This window comes from Gorilla gorilla, chromosome 13 (genome assembly GCF_029281585.2).
Source record: "Gorilla gorilla gorilla isolate KB3781 chromosome 13, NHGRI_mGorGor1-v2.1_pri, whole genome shotgun sequence".
Classification (NCBI taxonomy): Eukaryota; Metazoa; Chordata; class Mammalia; order Primates; family Hominidae; genus Gorilla; species Gorilla gorilla.
In genome coordinates this window covers 15,553,792-15,575,622 of record NC_073237.2, presented here as the reverse complement: position 1 = coordinate 15,575,622, position 21,831 = coordinate 15,553,792, and the positions used below count along the sequence as shown (strand labels likewise).

Here is a 21,831-nt window from a genome sequence, read left to right as displayed (position 1 = left end):
TAAAAATCTACAAGGCAAAAAGTTCCATACCTAAAACTTGTGATTAAGGAAAAGCTATTTTCCAGTTTTTTTTGCTACATTTCAAAGAGAAAAGCTTTAAAAAGATGAAAAAATAGCACAATACCTATCACGTTGTCTACATTGCAGAATAAGATCTTCTTCTCTATAGTTTCAATAGCAGACTGGACAGGAAGATAAGCTTGCACAAGGAGCGCACTGTGTGTAATTGTTCTTCCATTCACATCTTAGAGCTGCAGATGTTGCTCCACAGTGTCTGCACCAAACACACCTGAAATCCAAATCCCCCCGAAAAGTCTCAATTTTATTTTCTTAGTTATTCAGTTACTGTAATTCAGGAAGCTACATACGAACATAATGGGGCAAATGATTTAATGTGTATGTGAAAATTTTTCTGATTAGTGGTATCTATCATAGAATATGTGTATTATTCAATTAAATAGGTATGGCTAATTTTTAAAAACTAAAGTGGTATGAGAAAGCTCTGAACTTGAAAGACTGACAAGGCAAACAAACCCTAGAGAACCATTTGCACTTCCAGCCTCGTTTGGGAACTGTCTGCAATGGAGGGTCTAGGCACTAGGTATGATAACTTATGTCACAATCTTCACACAGCAGGAGTCTTCCTGGGTCAGTTGCCTTCCCACAGGCCTCACACACAGTGCACTCAAGACACCTCCAACCTTTGCTAAGAACCACTTTAGTGATCTGTGAAAGAAACAACCAATCCATGTGATTTATGCATTAACCTAACATAATCAAATATACTATATAAATTAATATGGTGCTTATGTACCTAGAAGCAGAAAGGGGCAATCAACTAACATTTATTGAGCACCTACGGAGGCCCAATACTGGGTTGGGCATGTTCATACACGCTTTTAGGAGCCTACTGAGCAGAATAATAGAAAATGGCACATATTTTAATGCCTTTTTAAAGTCCACATAATTACCTTATGCTGTACATTTAATGTCCACTATATTTATAGATATAGTGACCAGATTTTAAAGAAATCAAGTAAGCTTCACTGTTATTGATACATAATTTGAAAATACATCAACAAAATCTCCATCTACATTTCCATGCTTAGAATCAATAGAAAAAATACCAAAAAAATTAATGTAAAGCGTGAGTTCTTAGGGACATTTTATGATCTTAGAGGATTTCTATTTAGACTATGAAGCTAGGAATTCTGAAGTTCACATTCATTCCTCTGTTTATTCTCCCCTCTCTCAAGGGTATAAGTTAGCAGAATATTTGGGAATCTCCAAATCCCTAACAAACTCCTGAAGGAAACCACACCATGTAATATTAAGATTGCGGAACTTCTTTAACATCTCAAAAGACTAGGATCGTCAGACAGAACCAATCAAGTGCCCACATTATAATGAAACAGCAAGTAATGAGGGTACGGAATAAAAATTCAGATCATGAGGTACATGAAAGCCTAAAAGCTACCAGAGAAGAAAATAAAAGAGTTAAATTCAAAGGAACACCCATCAGAATGGCACAAAACTTCCCAACTCCAGATGCTAGAAGAGTATAAGTTTCCAATTCTACAGGAAAATACTTTTCAAAGTACAATTCTCAACCTAGCTACACAAGCAACTATGTGTGAAGAGAGAATACGTTGTAGACACAGGAAGACTCAAAATTCAGCTCCTTCATTCTCCTTCTAATAAAGTTACTTAGAGATATGCGGAACAGAATGAGGATGTATTACAAAGAAAAGGAAGACTTGGGATCTATAAATCAACAGATCCAACAAAGAACATCAGGCCAGGGAAGTTTAAGGATGAGAACAACACACCCAGAAGCCACTGGCACATATCAGAGCAGGAGAAGGGAATGTCTAGAAGGAGGGTAGGACTTCTCCCAGAAAAAAACAGTGCTTTAAAAAATAATCTTATATGATAGTTCTATAGTAGGCAAAAACAAAGAACGAATGGAGAGTCACTATTACTTTCTTGTTATTAAAAACTCCATGAAAGACAAAAGAAACTCATAGTATACTGTTTAGATCTGCAGTGAACATTTACTGAGTCATAACCAACACCTTATTAATTGAACTAAACATAGTAATACAACTATATTGGGAGAAGGAAGGGGGTGTATTTTAAGAGCTAAATCAGAATTTATTTATTCATAGCAGAAAGTCAACAAAATCTAGCATTGATAAAGCAGTAAACCAGTTGATTATTTAGAGCTGTAACATTAACCACAAGAAAAAAGACCTGAAAAGATTAAAAGTGATTGCCTCAGATGTGGAGGTAGAGTAAGACAAGAGTTGGTTGTTCATTACAAGGCCTTTTTTTTTTTTTTTTTGAGATGGAGTCTTGCTCTGTTGCCTGGGCTGGAGTGCAGTGGTGTGATCTCAGCTCACTGCAACCTCCGGCTCCCATGTTCAAATAATTCTCCCGGCTCAGCCTCCTGAGTAGCTAGGACTAGAGGAATGAGCCACCACACTCGGCTAATTTTTGTATTTTTAGTAGAGATGGGGTTTTACTGTGTTGGCCAGGCTGGCTTGAACTCCTGCCCTCAAGTGATCCACCCACCTCGGCCTCCCAAAGTGCTGGGATGACAGGTGTGAGGCACCACACCCGACCTGTTACAAGGCTTTTAATGTCATTTGATTTTTAAACATGTATATTTATTATTTTGATTAGCTTATTGATTTTTAAGAATTTGTCTTAGATTACCAAGTTAGTATGTTATTTGCCCAAATGAAGGAAATGGCCTGGGGTAAGATCAGGGTGGCTTAGAGCAGTAGCCAGCAAACATTTCCAATAAAGGGCCAGAGAGTAAACACAAAGTTTTGAGGGCCATATGATCTGTTGCAACTCTATAAAAACTCTGCCAGTGTAATGCAAAAACCGCTACAAATATATGTAAACAAAAGAACATGGCCATATTTCAATAAAAGTTTATTTGCAAACACAGGAAATGGGCCAGATTTAGTCTATGGGCCAGTCTGCCCGACCCTGGCTTAAACAATGACCTGAAGACAAAGTGGCAGACAGATCTGAGGTGTTTAGTGGCAGAATTTTTAAAATATTTATCTTCATTCCTATTAAGTTTTCTTCACAGATACCTGTGGTCCCTTTTACAACCAAACTCTCAAGTTTCTCCGCTTATATTCACTCTTCAAAACACTACAGTCTGGTCTCTACACCCACATCCACTCATAACTGCTTAAGCCAGGCTTGTCAAGACCTTCTTATTCTCAAATCTAATGGAAACATTAGTGTTTGTGTTTCTTGACTTCTAGTACTTCAACACTTCAACAATTTCTCCCTCTTTGAAATTTCCTTTTAACTTAGGTACTGGGGTTGTACTATCATTTTTTTCTTCTGTTGAACCAGTTTAGCCTTAGTTTTAAAAGTTTTTTCAAATAAGATGTCATCCAGGATTCCATCCATGGTACCATGCCCAAAGTTGTTACAGATATGTTTTATAATCTAATACGGATACAAGCTTCAACGATAATGGAGTAGATGGGACCAGCCTGTTCTCCCATAAGATAGTAGAAAATTGGACAAAGTGTATGAAACAACTGTTTTCAGATATTGGACAACACATAGTAAAGGAGACAGTGGTCTCTGAGAGGAAGGAAACACTCAGGGAGTCCTATGATATTCTGCCTAGAAACATTTTCCAGAACGCTGCCCAGGGAGGGAGAACCTCAGCAGAGTACAATCAATGGCCTCGCTGAGGTTAGGGAAGGTGAGGCAGTGGAATTTGCAGGACACAGTACTCAAAATGAAGAAGCAATAAGGACTAAGAGCTCCAGAAATCTACAAAGGATCCCCTGAAGTCTTTGGTGGAACACCAAGCCGTACTTCTAGAAGCCCAAAGACCCACAACCAGGGGAAAGTACACCTACTGGGAATTTGTAAGCTGCACAATTACCAGAGCTTGCAAAAGGCTCAAAGACAAGTGAAGCACAACCAGTCAGAGTACAAAGACACTGGTGAACAGGGGATAGAATTCAGTAGTGATCCCAGAAAGGCCAAGTCTTAAGTATAGGGTTAAACTAATGCTAGGACTGCAGCTACCAAAATGTGGACTAGGGAACCCCAGTGGGTCTGTAAACTTAAAACAAGTTTAAATAATACTAAGATTTAATTTGCCTTTTTTCACTTTATTCACAATTATACAGTGGTGTTTATAGAAGCTACATGTTGTATCATAATATTACACTGACATTGTACAGGTTGTGCTTCTGTAGTCTTGTGTTACAAAATGTTCCTAGTTTTAATTTCTAAAATGCTGAATAGTCCATAGTTAAAATCCTCATGAACAAAAACTATGGCATCCCCAGTAATTTTAAAGAGTGTTAAGGTTCTAAAACCATAAAGTTTGAAAATATCCACCTTAGAGTGAAGGCTTTCTAGACTTGCCCCAGCAAGCTTAAAAAGAAACTTCAAAGGTATCAAGCTTATCCACAAACAATTGCCTCCTGCAATAAAAATGCAAGCTGAGCCAATTCACATATCCCTAGTATATTTCTAGATACTGCTGTATTTCTCAATGAGACTGCAGTATTCTATACTGTCCAAAACAGTGTTGTGTAAAAGGAACCACACATAATTTTTAAAAACAGGAATAACTAGGTGTCTGATAGTGCACTAATTGTCCAAACTTAACTTATGTAAGTCGTACTCATCTGTAAAATGGGAATTCGGTAATTGTTGGATGGGTTAAAAGAAATATATTACTATCTTGAAAGGGATCTTATTCAATTTCCTTAGGTCCAAAACATTAAGTATTCTAAAAAACAAAATCTAATGATAGCAGCTACTTTTATACAGAATATAAAGCACAAAGAAGAAAATAAACATGTTTTATGCATATATAACTTCATTTTTAATTGGCTTTATATACTCTGTGTTTTTCAGTCACATACCATGAGCAACTAATTTTAAAAAACTACATAAATTAACCGTACTAGTCTTCTATTTTGGATAGTATTAATTACAATCTTTCATTTTGATTCCTAAATTCACAAAAACCTGTATTACCCTATAAAATAAATACTACTGTAGTTATCAACAAAGAATTCTGAAGGAGATAATGTTGATTGGCTTACTATACTGACATTTTACCGTCAATGATATAACACAGTGATGTCTGAAGGGCAGGGAGAATGGTATAAAAATCACTCATGATTCACAACCTATTATTGAAACTGAGGTTAGTATTTATATTACAAGGTATGGCAATACTAGAAAAGATTTCCTTGTGGAGTATACAGTTTAAGACCTCTGCTGTACAGCTATACCTCCATGCTTGCTTCCAGTGGCCATGACACTTTATTCAAATATGTAAGTTTTATTAAGACTGAGTTCTTAAAAAGAAAAAACCAAGAACCTTAGATAAAACTAGTGAAGTATTGAGACCTGTCCATATTTGAAACCAAGCACACGATACCACTTAAAAGATTCCCCAGAAAGCCTCTATCCTGAAATGCTTGAAAGTGAGCAGTGCTGACTCTCAATTATTACCAATTGCATTAAATATGACACTTGTTTTGTTTCTTTTGGCTATAAGGAGAAAATGTCATTTTGTGTATGAGTGAGCACAGAGGAGAGAGAATGTGGGAAAGAACAGAATGGGCTAATAATTTTTTACTAAATACTCCAGTTCTCAGCTTTATAAATCAACAGACAAAATGAATCAGCTAAACCTAAAACCTTTGTGAATAGTATAGATTGTCTTTTAAATTAAATGCATATATTTTTATGTTTTACTTTTTCAAGGCAAAAGCAGGATATTAGTACAATATAAGATTTATAGAGAAGCAAATTTCTTCAGATAGCAAACCCTTAAAAGCAGTATTTAAAGTACTTAAATACTGTCACATATGTTTAATAATCATAATACTTAATTGTGAGAACTGGGAGCTCATGTTACTACTAAAACCAAATAAAAATTAATACATATTTGTTAACTCAATTTAAGGATGTTTACCTTAATACTGACACAGTATGGATGATAACACTGACCACACTGAGAACAGGCAAGTAATCTTCCTTCTGCTCCTTGGCCAAAACTGCCACAAACTACACACATATCCTGAAGTTAAGAAAACAGAACATATTTTAAATGGAGACTAAGCTAAAAACCTACAAATTTTACTTTAAAAATACCTTCTTAACTAATACAGCTCTATAGCTAAATATTGGATCACTTCTGTGTATATGAGATAAAGCAGAAATATACAAGGAGGAATTCAATGAGGAAGACAGTAAATTGTCAAGTTCAAACCTGATTCAAAGTGAATTTGTCACTGCTGGAAAACAACACAACCGTAGTGTGCATAGAGTTTTCTTCATCATCCTTATTTGATGAAATATCTGCAGTAGACACCTATAAAAAGCAAAATACACAAAATACAAAGTTATATTTTTCACTTGTTTTACACTTAACTGGAAAGCTTCAGAAAATTCATAATCAAAACATATATTTTTGCTAAGGCCTAGAATAACAATTCCAAATATTAATGCTAAGATACTACAGTAAAATGGAGTCATGACATTTTATTATTCAACTCATTCTCTCTTTAGAGGTAGTATTCCTTTAGACCAAGAAGTAATGAGAAAATATAATAAACCTGTCTTAGTAAGACTTGATTATGCAGAATTCTAATCAAGAAACTATAAATGATAATATTATAAGTATGTACACACACAAATCTATCACTATTTTAATGACACACACTTGGGATCTGCAATGTAGTTAGTCTGAACTGAGATGTCCTGCAAACATAAAATACAGCACATAATTACATATTACATGTTGAAATGGTAATATTTTAGATATATCGGTCAAAATGGAAGGCATTAAAATTAATTTCGCCTGTTCACTATAACCTTTATTTTGTTTCGAGATGAGTTTCACTCTTGTTGCCCAGGCTGGAGTGTAATGGCGCGATCTCGGCTCATTGCAACCTCTGCCTCCTGGTTCAAGCTGTTCTCCCTGCCTCAGCCTCCCAAGTAGCTGGGATTACAGTTGTCCACCACCATGCCCAGCTAATTTCTGTATTTTTAGTAGAGACGGGGTTTCACCATATTGGTCAGGCTGGTCTCTTAACTCCTGACCTCAAATGATCCACTGCACCCAGCTCACTGTAACTTTTCAATGTGGCTACTAGGAAGTTTTAAATTGCATATGTGGTTCTCATTATATTTCTATTAGCACCGCTTTAGAATATTATTTTTAATAACATCCAAATTTCAGTATCAGCCAAATGATTATCAACCAATATTGTTCAGTCTGGACTTAGTTCTATTTGACTAAATCAACTAAGTACCCACTGGTTTGTTAATAATTTCTAGAGTGATTATGAAACAAAATAAAGCTCTGAACTAGAAGTTGTAGAAAGAAGACAAGGAGGGCACTGCCAAAATCATAAAATACAATCCTGTTTCTTTAAAAAGCTTATAACCTAAGTCTGGAAAGACAGAGTTGAAACACAACAGGTTATGTTCAAGGTCAAAACATAAAACAACTGAATTACTTTTCTTGAGGAACAACTGAAAGAAGATTAACCAGCTGGGTGTGGTGGCTCATGCCTATAATCTTAGCACTGTGGGAGGCTGAAGTGGGTGGATTGCTTGAGCTCAGGAGTTGGAGACCAGCCTGGGCAACATGGTGAAATACTGTCTCTACCAAAAATACAAAAAACAGCCGAGCGTGGTGGCACATGCCTGTAGTCTCAGCTACTCAGGAGGCTGAGGCAGGAGAATCACTTGAACCCAGGAGGCAGAAGTTACAGTGAGCCAAGATTATGCCACTGCACTCCAGCCTGGGTGACAGAGTGAGACCGTGTCTCCAAAAAAAAAAAAAAAAAAAAAGAGGAAGGAAGGAAGGTTGGTTGGTTAACTAAATAGAAGGACTACATCTCAGTATTTTTCAATACAAATACATTTAAAAGCAGTTTTTTTTTTGTTTTTTTGTTTGTTTGTTTTTGAGATGGAGTCTTGCTATGTCACCCAGGCTGGAGTGCAGTGGCACAATCTCAGCTCACTGCAAGCTCTGTCTCCCAGGTTCATGGCATTCTCCTGCCTCAGCCTCCCGAGTAGCTGGGACTACAGGTGCCTGCCACCATGCCCGGCTAATTTTTTGTATTTTTAGTAGAGATGGGGTTTCACCATGTTAGCCAGGATGGTCTTGATCTCAAGACCTCATGATCCACCCACCTCAGCCTCCCAAAGTGCTGGGATTACAGGCATGAGCCACCGTGTCCAGCCTAAAAGCAGTTTTAATGGATAGTACTAATGCTTTATAAGAGCAATTTATAGTCATATGAACCCTAATGACTACAAGTGTTAATAATGCCAATATTCATCATTAGGGAGTAAGTAAAGCCATGACAAATCCAAACATTAGAAAATTATGCAACATTTTAAAAGTAGGGAGGTAGAAACTTGTATAGACTGCCATGAAAGAAATTACAAAAGACGTTGTTGAGTGAAAAAATAAATTGCAGAACAGTATTTGAGGTATAGCACTATAATATAAAAACCTGCAAAGTCATTACATGTAGTCTATGGGCACATATAAGAGGTTGAATCATAAGAAATTGCTGCTTTTCATCAGTTCAGAAATAATATTGGCAATTTCATATGGATCAACCTAATATATAAATATACCAAACTGGTAACAGGGAAATAAGGAGGACTGAGGAGTTAGTAATGGTAAATTCTGATCTACCTATAGCGCTTTAATTTTTTTAATAGAGAAAATGTATTGATGTGTTATATGCATAGTATTAACAAAATTAGCTTTCTAAGATTTTAGAGAATCATCCAAGATGATTCACAGAAGTAGAATCATCATCATCAGTAAGAAATTAAGTGACTACTAAAAGTAATCATTAATTCAGTCATAGGACTAATGATGCATTGACAAGACTATTGAGATATATAATTAGGGAAATGGCTAAAATAGAGATAAAGTATCTATTTCTACCTCCCAACTACTAACAGAAAATTCAACACATTATACACACTGAGCAGCTCAAAGAAATTGTAAAGATCCATTATTATTTTTAAAAGGAAATTTAACCAGTGGATGCTTTCACTGAAAATGATAAACAATATATTCCCAGTATAAACCAGAAACAAAGTCTGCAGTAGAAAACTGCAATGTCCCTAGATTCAAGTGGGGGTGGGGAGTCATATTTAAATAATAAGTGCAGAAAAACCAAAATATTTTAAAATAATTGTCCACGCAAGAAAGAAAACAGTATCATCTAGCTTGAAGACCCACTGTTTTTATTTTATAATTTATTTCATGACCTTTAGACTGCTAGAAAAATAAAACCTAACTTGAGGGAAAAGGTAATCTTTGAGAAAATATGTGCTATTGTTGCCTGCATAGATAATAGTGTGATTTATCCAGAAGGTGATAGAAATTTCATTTTCCTAGACCACAGATATAAGCCAAGGAGAATAGAAAGCTCTGACCTAAACTCCACAAATGTCCCTTCCAAGCAGGGACACGTAAGAGTAAACAAAAAAAGAAGATCAAATTAAACTCAAAGTGAGAAGATAGGAAAAAATAAAGATGAGAATATAAATCAATAAAACAGAAAGAGGAAAGAAAACAGAGAAAAGTCCATGAAAACAAAGGCTGACTCAAGAAGATCAATAAGATTGATAAATCTCTAGCCAGACTGATCAGGAAAAAAATAAGACAAGATACAAATTATTAGTATCAAGAATGAGGGAGGTGAAATCACTACAGATTCTACAGGTATTAAAATAATAAGAAACATTATGATCAACTCCATTCCTTTAATTTGTCAAGATGGACAAAATCAACAAATTTCTTGAAAGGTGCAAATTTATGCAAGGAGAGACAGATAACCTAAATAGGTACCTATTAAAGAAATACAATTTGTTGTTAAAAACTGTCCCACAGGCTGGGCACCGGTGGCTCATCCAGTAATCCCAGCACTTTGGGAGATGGATCACCTGAGGTCAGGAGTTCGAGACCAGCCTGGCCAACATGGTGAAACCCCATCTCTACCCAAAACACAAAAATTAGCTAGGCATGTTGGTGCATGCCAGTAATCCCAGCTACTCAGAAGGCTGAGGCAGGAGAATTGCTTGAACCTGGGAGGTGGAGTCTGTAGTGAGCAGAGATCACGCCACTGCACTCCAGCCTGGGCATGGTGGCTCACGCCTGTAATCCCAACACTTTGGGAGGTCAAGGCAGGTGGATCACCTGAGGTCAGGAGTTCGAGACCAGCCTGGCCAACATGGTGAACCAGGGGGCTGAGGCAGGGGAATCACTTGAACCTGGGAGGCAGTGGTTGCATGAGCTGAGATTGTGCCATTGCACTCCAGCGTAGGCAACAAGAGCGAAACTCCATCTCAAAAGAAAGAAAAAAAAAAAAAAGAAAACACAACAAAAACCCCCCACAAAGAAAATTTCAGGCCAAGATGCTTTCACTAATAAATTCATGTATAATATAAGAAGATACATTTCCACTACTACACAACTTTTCCAGAAAACTGAAGATGAGAATATACTTTCTGATTCATTCTATGAAGCTGGAGTTATGCTGATACCAAAACCAGATGAAGACATTACAAGAATGTAAGACTACAGGCTGGTGCATGGTGACTCACGCCTGTAATCCCAGCATTTTGGGAAGCCAAGGTGGGAAAATTGCTTGAGCTCAGAAGTTCGAGACCAGCCTGGACAACATAGTGAGATGCTGTCTCTATTAAAAATTTTTAAAAAGTAGTTGGGTGTGTTGGCACACAGCTATGGTCCCAGCTACTTGGGAGACAGAGGTGGGAGGTCAAAGCTGGAGTTAGCTATGATCGCACCACTGCACTCCAGCCAGGAATTAGAAAGAGAACCTGTCTCCGAAAAAAAAAAAAAAAAAGAAGAAGAAAAAAAGTGCACAGGTCTACAACTGTGGTGCATCCACAGTTTTATTAATACTCAGCAAGAAAGGGGAGTACACTGGTAACAAGTACAACAGCATAGATGAATCTCCAAATAATTGTGCTGAAATAAATCAGTCCAAAAAGCATACAGTTCTGTATGATTCCACCTATATACAACTCTAGAAAATGCAAACTAATCTTGGGGACAAGGACGGATGGCAGGGGGAATGCAGAAAATTACAGAGGGACATGAAGAAACGTTGGGAGATGAATATATTCACTATCATGATTGTGGTGTCGTTTTCAAGGGTGTATATGTATATATCAAAGCTTATGGAATTGTACATGTCAAATATAGCTTATATCAACTATACCTCAATAAGCCTGGTTTGAAAATTTTTCTTTTTGAAAAAAGGACGAGAATCTAAGCTTCCTTATTCCTGGTTTAGTAGTAAACTTGAACAATTTCACCTGTCTCCTATACTTAACATGACATTTCAGAATTTTAAAAACAGGATTTTAATAAATAGCAAAGTTATTACATAAAATATTTGCTAGTAGTTAGCAAATATATTTGTAATACACATATAAATAAAGCCTCATAACATGATAGTAAGCAAATATCAATCTTAAAATTTTTAAATTAAAGAGCAACTATATTACATACTGACTTTTTAGAGAGGGTTGGCATAGAAAGATAAGGAGTCAAAGAGGAAGGTAAGAAAAGAGAAAGGATGAGAAAGTAAATATACAAGAAAACGTAACCAGAGGCTCAAAAAAAAAAAGCAAAGTAGGACAGTAAAATAAACATTTTGACCTATTTATATGACTCTTAAGTTCAAAATAACTTGCTATGAGATTTTCATCATTAACTGACATTTAGATTAGAGAAAATATACATGAAGCAAGCCTCACCCCAGGCAATACAACAGCTCCGATTCCACTTTTCAGCATTGACCTGCCTCGGCCACCTCGCCCCGACAGTCCTGCACCTCGAGGTCTCCGCTTTCCTGGAAATCCAGACCCACGGCCCTATGTAATAGATTAGGAAAAGTCAACATTCTGTGACAGCCCAAAATAATTTTTAAATCCAAATGCCACTGAGATAAAACATTTTATTAAATGTTATACAAACACTTCTTTAGATAAGTATTAAGAGACCTGGCTTATTATTTTTATCTTTAAAAGTATACTCCACAACTTAAAAATCTAAATATAAAATGCTTACAACCTTAGAATCATACTTTCGGGCTGTCACTGTGAACGCTATCAGCAAGCCTTTGCATGATTTTTCTCTTTCCCACTCCTACATTCTCGGTGACGACAACAACTATAGCCTTATCCAGATATTTCGAAGTGCAACAAGTTGTATTCAATATAGAGTAAGGATAAGGAAGAACTCTCTCATTAACTGGTCTCGCGGTGATTACAGTAATAGCTAACATCTGTTGAGTACTTACTATGTACTAATCTAAGTATTTTTTACTCTCAACAATCCCATATAGTAGGTTTTATTATCCTCGTTTGAGATGAGTGTGCTGAGGAATAAAAGGGTTAAGTAACTTGTCCAAGGTCGCGTAGCTAGCAAGTCTGGCTCCAGCGTCCCTGGGCTGGAAGCATATTCTGTACTGCTACATCAGCATGAAAGTTCATTTTTGCTAGTGTGTAACAGTATTCTTCCTGTCATTAAAATTAAGTCAGTTTCCTTCACTATTCAACAGCTCTCTTATGAACTCAACATTTCTACCTCATTCACCATTGTATTTAGAGGAAAATTTATTATTATTGTTATTACTTTTATTTTTGAGACAAGAACTTTCTTCGTCACTCAGGTTGGAGTGCAGTGGTGTGATCACAGCTCACTGCAGCCTAGAACCCTTGGGCTTAAGTGATCCTCCTGCTTCTGCCTCCCAAAGTGCCAGGATTACAGGAGTAAGCCAAAGCGTCCAGCCAGGAAAAATTATTTGAGGATTACAGGAAAGCTGACAAAAGGCTTTGTGAAAGCTTTGCTTTAAATAATCTGAATAATAAATACTTGAAATGGAAATAATTTATCTGACTTCTTACACAAGAAATAAACCTATTGGAAAATGTGTTAAATTCCCTGATAATTTCAGACATTAAGTACCAGAGTATGGTGTTCCCTGCCCCCTCACCCTTGTTTGTACTAATTAATTACTCCTTGAAAAAACCTGGCACCTACCTAAGTAGATGAATTATGTATATTTAAAATTATCCAGATGCTCAGGAAAATACTTAGGTGTTTCCCTCACCATAAGTTAAATAATATGTCATATCTTCAACTGATGTCCCTATCATAGTTTGAAATGAACTTATTCCCTATTTAGCAGAATGGTTTCCAAGTCAAAAATTGATGGTGATACTGTAAGCATAAAATAGAAACACATGGACAAAAGGAATGGGAGGAATGGCTTTTTTCCCTTTGGATGTAATAAATACAGCCAGCTCCCAGCTTCAAACTGCCACTCCTGTCTTCTCTTACCCTGCTCTCCTTGAGATCCCTTTTGAGAAGTGCATCAGCTTCTTTACACAACAGATGGATGGGGTCAGGTTAGTTTTTTGGGTTTTTTGTTTGTTTGTTTGTTTTTGAGATGGAGTCTCGCTTCTTTGCCCAGGCTGGAGTGCAATGGTGTGATCTTGGCTCACTGCAACCTCCGTCTCCTGGGTTCAAGCTATTCTCCTGCCTCATCCTCCCTAGCAGCTGAGATTACAGGCACATGCCACCACGCACAGCTAAATCTCTTTGTATTTTTAGTAGAGACGGGGTTTCACCACGTTGGCCAGGTTGGCCTCGAACTCCTGACCTCCAGTGATCTGCCCCCTCAGCCTCTCAAAGTGCTGGGATTACAGGCGTGAGCCACTGTGCCAGGCCGAGTTTGTTTTGTTATTAAATTGGTATAAAAGATTTTTGAAAAATTAAGTCAGCGATTAAAAATCAAGACTACAGTAGTCTCTCAATTTATTTTCTCAAACATGAAATGCTGACCCAGAAAAAAAGTAAGTAAAAATTGGTGGTCTATATTATCAAACTATCAAATGAGGTATATTTATACCTCAATATCTTGGATGATATCAGGGTGAGGTAGGGAGGTTAAAAAAAAATAGTTCTTCCAGTCATGAAAGAAAATAAAGTATAATCTAGAATTCCTTAAAATCCTTGATTAGTCTGAATTAAACAGCCATATTCCAGAATATTAAATATAGAATATGAAGAAAAACTGTCATCTCCAGTCAATGAAGTATTTTAACTTTTGAGTTAATACTTTTTCAAATTAATTTTTTTCTCTTCAAAATGCATCACACTACTTAACTCACTTCAAGGACTGGCAGAGCCATCAACCAATGTCATGGGGGAAAAAGCCTTGTCATTTTAAGGTATTAAACAGACAATGAAATCTGCCACAATTTTGGTATTTCTTCTCCATGAGAACATAATAAATTAATGGAGTTTTTTCTTCTGCTTTTTTCTAAGCAACAAAGTTTTATGATATCATGAATGAAAAGGTCCTTAATTACCTTTTGGTCTACATGTCAAGGACTTCTCCCTCATAAAACCAGTAGTAATCACAACAAAAGGAATTAACCATAAAAAGAGGTATTACAAATGTATACTTGATTTTTAAATGCAAGCATATTATTTCTTTACATTACAATTTTTAGATTTAAATAGTGTTTCTGGAAGCTCAATCTAGAAAAGAAAGATTTAATTCTTAACACCCAGTAGGGCAAAACAAATCAGACAGAAATGATTTATGAATGTAAATGCAATTTTATTTACCACTTTGATGCTCCAAATGGCACTGCCAGGAAGCTGCCTGGGTTTAAAAATTTCCCGACCTTCTGAAATGTCTGGGGACCAGGAAGGTGGGCTCACTGTATTATGGGTACTCCAAGCCTCCTAGGATATGGCAGTTGAGAAAATAGATGTGTAAAACTCAGCAACATAAAAGGTCAAAGCCAGCAACTAAGGAATTTTAGAACAGCAAAAACAAATGCAAACGTATGGAAATTTAGGACAAATTGCTTCAAGGAAGGCAAAATAAGCTAATCACTAACAGTGATTTAAACATTTAAGTATAACTTAAATAACTTAAAAGTTTGCTGCTACAGAGACATCACTACAATGAAACTTTAAAAATTAAGGTTTATATGATATCAATATTGACTCATGAACTGCAATTACTGCACCAAAAAGTAAATAAAAGTCAATCACACTTTAAGAATTAACACTAGAAGAAAGTATCGGGGGTTATTTTTCTTCTAACAACTATCACTCTACTTAAAAGGAGAAATGGATAACCATAAGGAATTCTATATTCTATAGCTATAAACAACCAAAACCAGTAGGCCAAAGAATGCAGTGAGAAACATAAGCAATCGATAAATGCATAAACTTTACACTGTAGAGAGCTGGTAACATTCAAATGCAAATACCATTATAACCTTAGCATTTAATCACTCTTTCTTCAGTGACCATTAGTTGTCGGTTTGGTTTCGGTTTTTACTTAGAGAAATGAATACTTTATGGAAATTACATCCAATGGACAAAAGTGAAGAAACGTTAAAGCAAATTGTCCTAAATTTGCAAATTAAAATGCCTAAAGTACCTGATAAATTATATAGAAAGTATTATCTTATTAAAATCTATATAACTAAAACTAAAGCATTTTACTTCCAAACAACCACATTCAGCAATACCCTGAACTAATCTGAAGATGCTAAACAGCATAAAGAAAAATGTTTACTCCACAAAGATAACATTTTAAAGAAAAACAAGACAAATGTCAAACAATAAATGAATATATTTTGAATTAGGTAATTCAATGGTGCATGCATAATTTTACCAATCAAGTAACCAAAACTTAAGACAAGGTACATAGTACTTACCAGGTTTCTAGAATATCATCAAATTAACAAGTACTATCTCATTAATCACATACAAATACCAGGAATTAAAATAACCAGAAATAAGAATGTGACTACTCTTGGGGTAAGAGATAGGTAGCGGAATAACAGTATTTTGGAAAAGCCACACAAGCAATAGACTGGTTTCATTTTTAAGTCACAAACTCAACCCACACACATTGAAGTCCAGCAATCCAACTCATTCTCTCCAGCAAACACTTTATTTTTTTCCCCTCCAGGATTACCCTCAGGTGTTCTTTCTTACCCATCAAATCTCTAACCTAGCTCAGGTAATCACTATGCTGATTTCACTGAGCAGCAACCACTGCAGGTCAATTACCTCACTTTCATAATTTGAAATCAACTTGAATCTGTACCTATGTCTTCTTCCCTACTATTAGTAGGGAAGTGTTGTCAAAAGCCATTTCTCTTTTCTCATTTTACTCATGCTCCTAACATCTGGCATACTGTTCTGCTGGATTTGGCAGCAGCCCACCTGTGAATATTTCACTGACTTCCTCGCTAATCTTTCTTCATCTCCTGTACGTGTTCTTCCTCTATTTGACTTCCAAAGCCCTGGAGTTTCCCAGGGCTTGAGCCTAGATCCTAAATGGTGTTATCTACAATGAGGGCATCTTGGAAGTTGAAGCTTCCCACATTCTTATTTCTAGTTTTAATCAAAGATCTCCAAATTAGCAGGATTTTCAACTTCCTTCTTAGCATTTCCATTTTCTCACATAAAACCCCTCTTAATTTTGCCATGTTTAAAATTTCTCCCTTAACCGGTTTCATCCCAGTCTTCCCCATCCTTATAAATGACATCCAGTCCCTTGTCACTCTCCTCTGCTCCTTCAGTCCTCTCCCCCAACACTTCGTCAATGCAAATCATCAGCAAATTCAAGACTTTCTATCTTCAAGTTTTGTCTCCGATCCTTCTACTTCTTGTCACTTCCACCACTAGCAGCCCAGTCGTGGCCACCACGATCTCTCACCTAACCTGCCACAAGAGTCTACTGCTGGTTATGCTTCTCCCACCCTGCATCTACTCAAGCCTTTCCCCACAGCAGCCAGAGGAACTTTTCAAAAGTACAAATGTGATGAAGCAAGTCACTATTCTATTTCAAATCTTCAATTGCTTCTCAGAGCACTTAAAAGACAAACCTTTCCCCAACTCATCTTGTGGCACTTGTCTCCCTGCTGCTATGCTCCAGCTATTCTGGCTTCCTTGCTGTCCTTCAAACATGCCAAGCTCTTTATCAGTCAGAGCCCAACTGACTCAGAACACTTCACTATACCATTCCAGCCCTTCAATAAATGTCTGGCATTTTCTTTCTTTCTTTTTTTTCGAGATGGAGTCTCGCACTGTCACCCAGGCTAGAGTGCGGTGGTGCGATCTCGGCTCACTGCAACCTCTACCTCCCAGGTTCAAGCAATTCTCCTGCCTCAAGCCTCCTGAGTAGCTGGGATTACAGGCATGCACCACCACGCCCGGCTACTTTTTGTATTTTTAGTAGAGAAAGGTTGTCTCCAAGTTGCTCAGGCTGGTCTCCAACTCCCGACCTCAAGTGATCTGCCCACCTTAGCCTCCCAAAGTGCTGGGATTACAGGTGTGAACCACTGCGCCGGGCCAATATTATTTTTTAAGAAAATAATAATAAAAAGAAACAATTGATATTAAATAAAATTTAACTATTGACTATAAATATATGTTTCAAGAGATTTGAGTGAAAATACCATTCTATGTTAAAATAAAAAATATGACATTCGATAAATATAGTAATAACATGTTCTCAAAGGTTCAAGGGGCTAAAGCTAATGAGAAAAAGTTAAATATAAACACCTTACAATTTACCTAATTACTTGAAAAAGAAACTTATGTTCATTCCTGTATTTCTCCATTTTTCCAATTTCTAATGTCTACTTCTTTCCATTTTGTATTTTCTTGTATTGAGGCAATTTAAAGAGGATATGCCAGGTCTTCAGAAAGCCAAGAAATGAACATAAGCACTCTGGAACCTATCTGAACTTAATTTTTCCAAGATTTTTTTAATGGTTAAAAATTGGCTCAACTGGGGATACTAAGAGGAAACATCAGGGGCAAAGGGGATTTGGGTTAAACAGATCGAACAGGATTCTTACTGAAGGCAGGCCAGACTGATCAGAAATCATCTGGAGGGTGGTGGGAGATAACAAATTTGATCAGATATAAAAGGTGATCAGTACTGAGAGTGGGGGATTCTTTGCAAGTTTCTTCCTAAACCTGAGAGATGTGGGCCAGACTAGGATGAACACTGAAGGCTGAGGCTGAGAGGAGGCTTAGAGGATCCTGACTAGAGTTTGGGCAAGGGGAGAGGCTTTGTCAATAAAACATGCATTCAGCAATATTACCAAGTACAGATGCATGCACATAAAAATACTGAAAGGAAATATAAGAAAATGTTTAAAAATTCTTAGTGGCTTATTTATTTTATGTAATTTAAATATATGTATATATAAAATTAAGGTGTACTTTGAACACATACTAACACATTCAAAGAATTAAGTATACGTTTGATAATACATAATAGTTACAAAATAAGCAAGGTCTTCATGCAAACGAGTTTAGAATTTCCAGGGTTTATTACTTAGCATTTGATTAGCAGGCCTGTAAATTCTTCTGCTGCCCATTCATTGCCCACTTTATTAAAAATTCCTCAAGTGGATGCATTGGAATGGAAGAAACACTGACTCTTTCCTTCAAAGAAGGAAACAACAAACCTTGTTTGACAACCCTGTCAAACAAGACAAGGACCAAGTGGCCAGTGGTAAGGAAAGTTGGTCAAACTAATGAATGACATTTTAGATTAAAAGTGAATTTTATTTAACCCAATTATTCTTATCCTATGCACACAAATTTGAATTTAAGTTAGCTTGATGCAGATGGTCACCCCATTCCAAAGCATGGGTCCAAATACCGTAAGGTTCCAGGAGGAGCCAGCTTTCTTCAGAAGGTGGCAAGTGCATTGCAAAGTACTGAGGAAAACTTTCTTTAAAGTATCTTTTTTCATCATTCCATATTTTGCTCCTTATAATTGCAACTGCTCTCCTTATACATGTCTCTTTTGAAACTTCTCACTTGTCTAAGATGCTATTGTTCCTGCTCATCTTTTTTTTTTTTTTTAATAGCATAGTCTCTCTCCCTCGTTGCCATGCTGAAAAGGCTTCTGACTTGCTGTTCTTGCCAGGAAACATTTCTGCAGGGCGTATTGGAGTGGAACTACTTACAGAGTGTCAGGGCAAGTCCTTACATTTGTTTATGCTTAGGACACAACACAGAAGATAATTTTCTAAGTTAAAGATTGTATGATTTTATCTTGACTTCAGAAACTGGTCATACTTTTTTACTTTAGTTTCTAAGAACCTCAGAGCTGAACTTGAAACAACTTTAATAATTCCAATGTGACATCTGTTATTTATCCTTTTTAAAAAAGACTTTTCTAATTTAAATCATTTTATTATTGCTCTAAATTTGCCAGGTTCATTTTAGAATTTTATAAACTGTTTTAAAACTAATTTACATTAAGTTGGAATAAAGTTAACCAAATTAATACAAACATATTTTATTGCACTTCTCTTTATTGTGCTTCACAGATAGGAACATTTTTTCTTTTATTTACAAATGAGATGTTTGTGACAACCCTGGTGAAGCAAGTCTATTGGTGCCATTTAACAAACAGCCTGTGCTCACTTTGTGTCTTGGTTTCACACTTTGGTAATCTTCACAATTTTTAAAATATTTCCTTATTATTATATTCATTACAGTGATCTGTGATCAGTGATCATTAATGTTACGGGAGGCGGAGTTTGCAGTGAGCAGAGATCATGCCAGTGCACTCCAACCTGGGCAACAGAGTGAGACTCCATCTCAAAAAAAAAAAAAAGGAGTTTTTTTATGTAGGGTACAAAATGCTATCTGACCTTAAGGTGTGTGCAAATTTTTCTGAATTAATTAAGACTTAAATATCAACAGGAGTGATTGTTTTTGTTACAATCACCAGGTGGGTGATCTGATACTTTCCCCTGAAAAATGCATATACAAAATTTTCACATAATTTAAAAACATTCACAGATACATAGCTATGGATTCAGTTTATGGATCAATAATTCAACTCCTCAGAAGTAAAAGATTACATGAGAAAGTATCTGATATTGAGGTGACAAGGAATAATGTTGAAATGTATCTCATTAAAAAGTGCAGACAGTTGTGGCTAAGACATTGGGTATTACAGAGGTGCATCCATGTATCCAGTGAGAAGACTTTAAGAATCTGTTTGGGAATAATGAGAACATGAGCATTCCCCTCCCTACCTCTAGCACTCCCCTCCTGCTATTTGGATATTGTGAATTTACCAAACACAGTGATTTAGGTCACTTTTATTATTTCAGAAATTCCAGATACCTTACTACTTATATAAAATAGCCCTTGAAAGGATGCTTACCATTAAATAATGTCTAATACAAAGAAAAGACAAATGTATGTGATCTGTAGTGCATACTTATAATACAATCTGAATACTACATTTAATTTTTTTACTCCACTTTCCAAGAAATAAAGCATTGATTCTAAATATATTCTCTATTTGTCAAAACAAATAGAAACTATCTAGTGTTTCATTTATAAAAGAAATTAATTAATGGTGTCTCTAAGTTAATTTTTTACTTCTTTTCCCCATATCATTTTTATATTATATAAGAGAGCATATTTTTCTACTCTACCCTGGAATTAATAAACAAAAAATAAGGTATGATATTTAAGCCAGGGCTACCACATTTTTTTCAGTGTATTTAGTAGGTTCTCCTAAATCTGGAAAAGAAAACTTCAAATATAAATATAACCAAATTAAAATAACACCTTTTTTCTTCTATTTACTTTATTTCTTGAACTCAGTGATGTAATATGTCTTCATCTGCCTCTGAGAATACACTTAAAACTACAGAAGCAAATTAACATTTTCCCAATTCACATGTAGTGCAATATTTAAGATTTCATCTAATTGAACACGTGTTGGATCAAATTTATAATACTAAAAGCACTCTTCTACATACTGCAATGTCTAGATGGAAGACAAGCTAGTCAGGTGACAGAGTGAACATCATTCTGGTAGGCTTTTTCAAGCTGTCACTTGCAAGATGTTTGGACTGCTGAGAATGTTAGCCATAATTAATTGCAGAGATAGGAGGCTGCAAATGGGTGAGGTAATGTTCAAATGCATGGAATGATGACTAGTCATAGTAAAAGATAATAGATGTGGCCACATTGCTTTGAGCAAATTTAGAGAATATTTTGGATCACAATGATACATTTCTGCGTTATTTGTGGAATGTTTTCAATGTAATTACATCACACAGGTAGACTTCCAGATCCTGTGTCTAACTTACTTTCCTTGGCTCTGTGGGAGAAAACATATTCTAATGAAGTTCATTTTGAGGCAAATATTTCTTGAAAATACAAAACTGATAGATATATGTATGTAGGTTTCCTTCTTATACGTCTTTTATAAACAATGAAGTTGTATTTCTCCTTTAGTGTTTAATGTGTTTCATCAGATAATGCCCTAGAAGTTTTATCAAATTTTTCTGTCCATCATCTGAAGGTGTATGAGAGGGAAAAAATGCAGTCTGCCTGCTTCATTAACAAAAGTAGGACAAAGGCCATCACAACTGAAATATGTGAAACACTTGGTTTTATGAATTTCAAGCATTTTATATCTCTACATTTGGACTCGAGTAAAGACATTTCATAGAAAAACAGAAATATTTTTATTTGTTTATTTTTTAATCTTGATAACCTGCAATAGTTTACAGCCAGAATGGCAGCTTTTATATATGTACACTCATTTAAATACAGTTTCATACCGTAAATAGCCATGGGGCAAAATATCTGCCTCTAGGCACAAAAAAAAATCTTTGCCGCTAAATAAACACCTTTAAGTGATACTG

The 21,831-nt window shown here is 36.0% G+C and overlaps 1 protein-coding gene across 1 annotated transcript in view; it reads right to left on the bottom strand.

Moving 5' to 3' along the window:
• The window catches only part of LOC129524600 (histone-lysine N-methyltransferase 2C-like), a 37,324-nt gene extending 25,444 nt beyond the window's left edge, over positions 1 to 11,880 (bottom strand). The window contains 5 exon segments of the mRNA XM_063696945.1: positions 125 to 289; positions 545 to 726; positions 5,990 to 6,094; positions 6,287 to 6,388; positions 11,842 to 11,880. Of these exon segments, the coding sequence (XP_063553015.1) occupies positions 125 to 289; positions 545 to 726; positions 5,990 to 6,094; positions 6,287 to 6,388; positions 11,842 to 11,880 (593 nt within the window).
• Between the last annotated feature and the right edge of the window lie 9,951 nt (positions 11,881 to 21,831).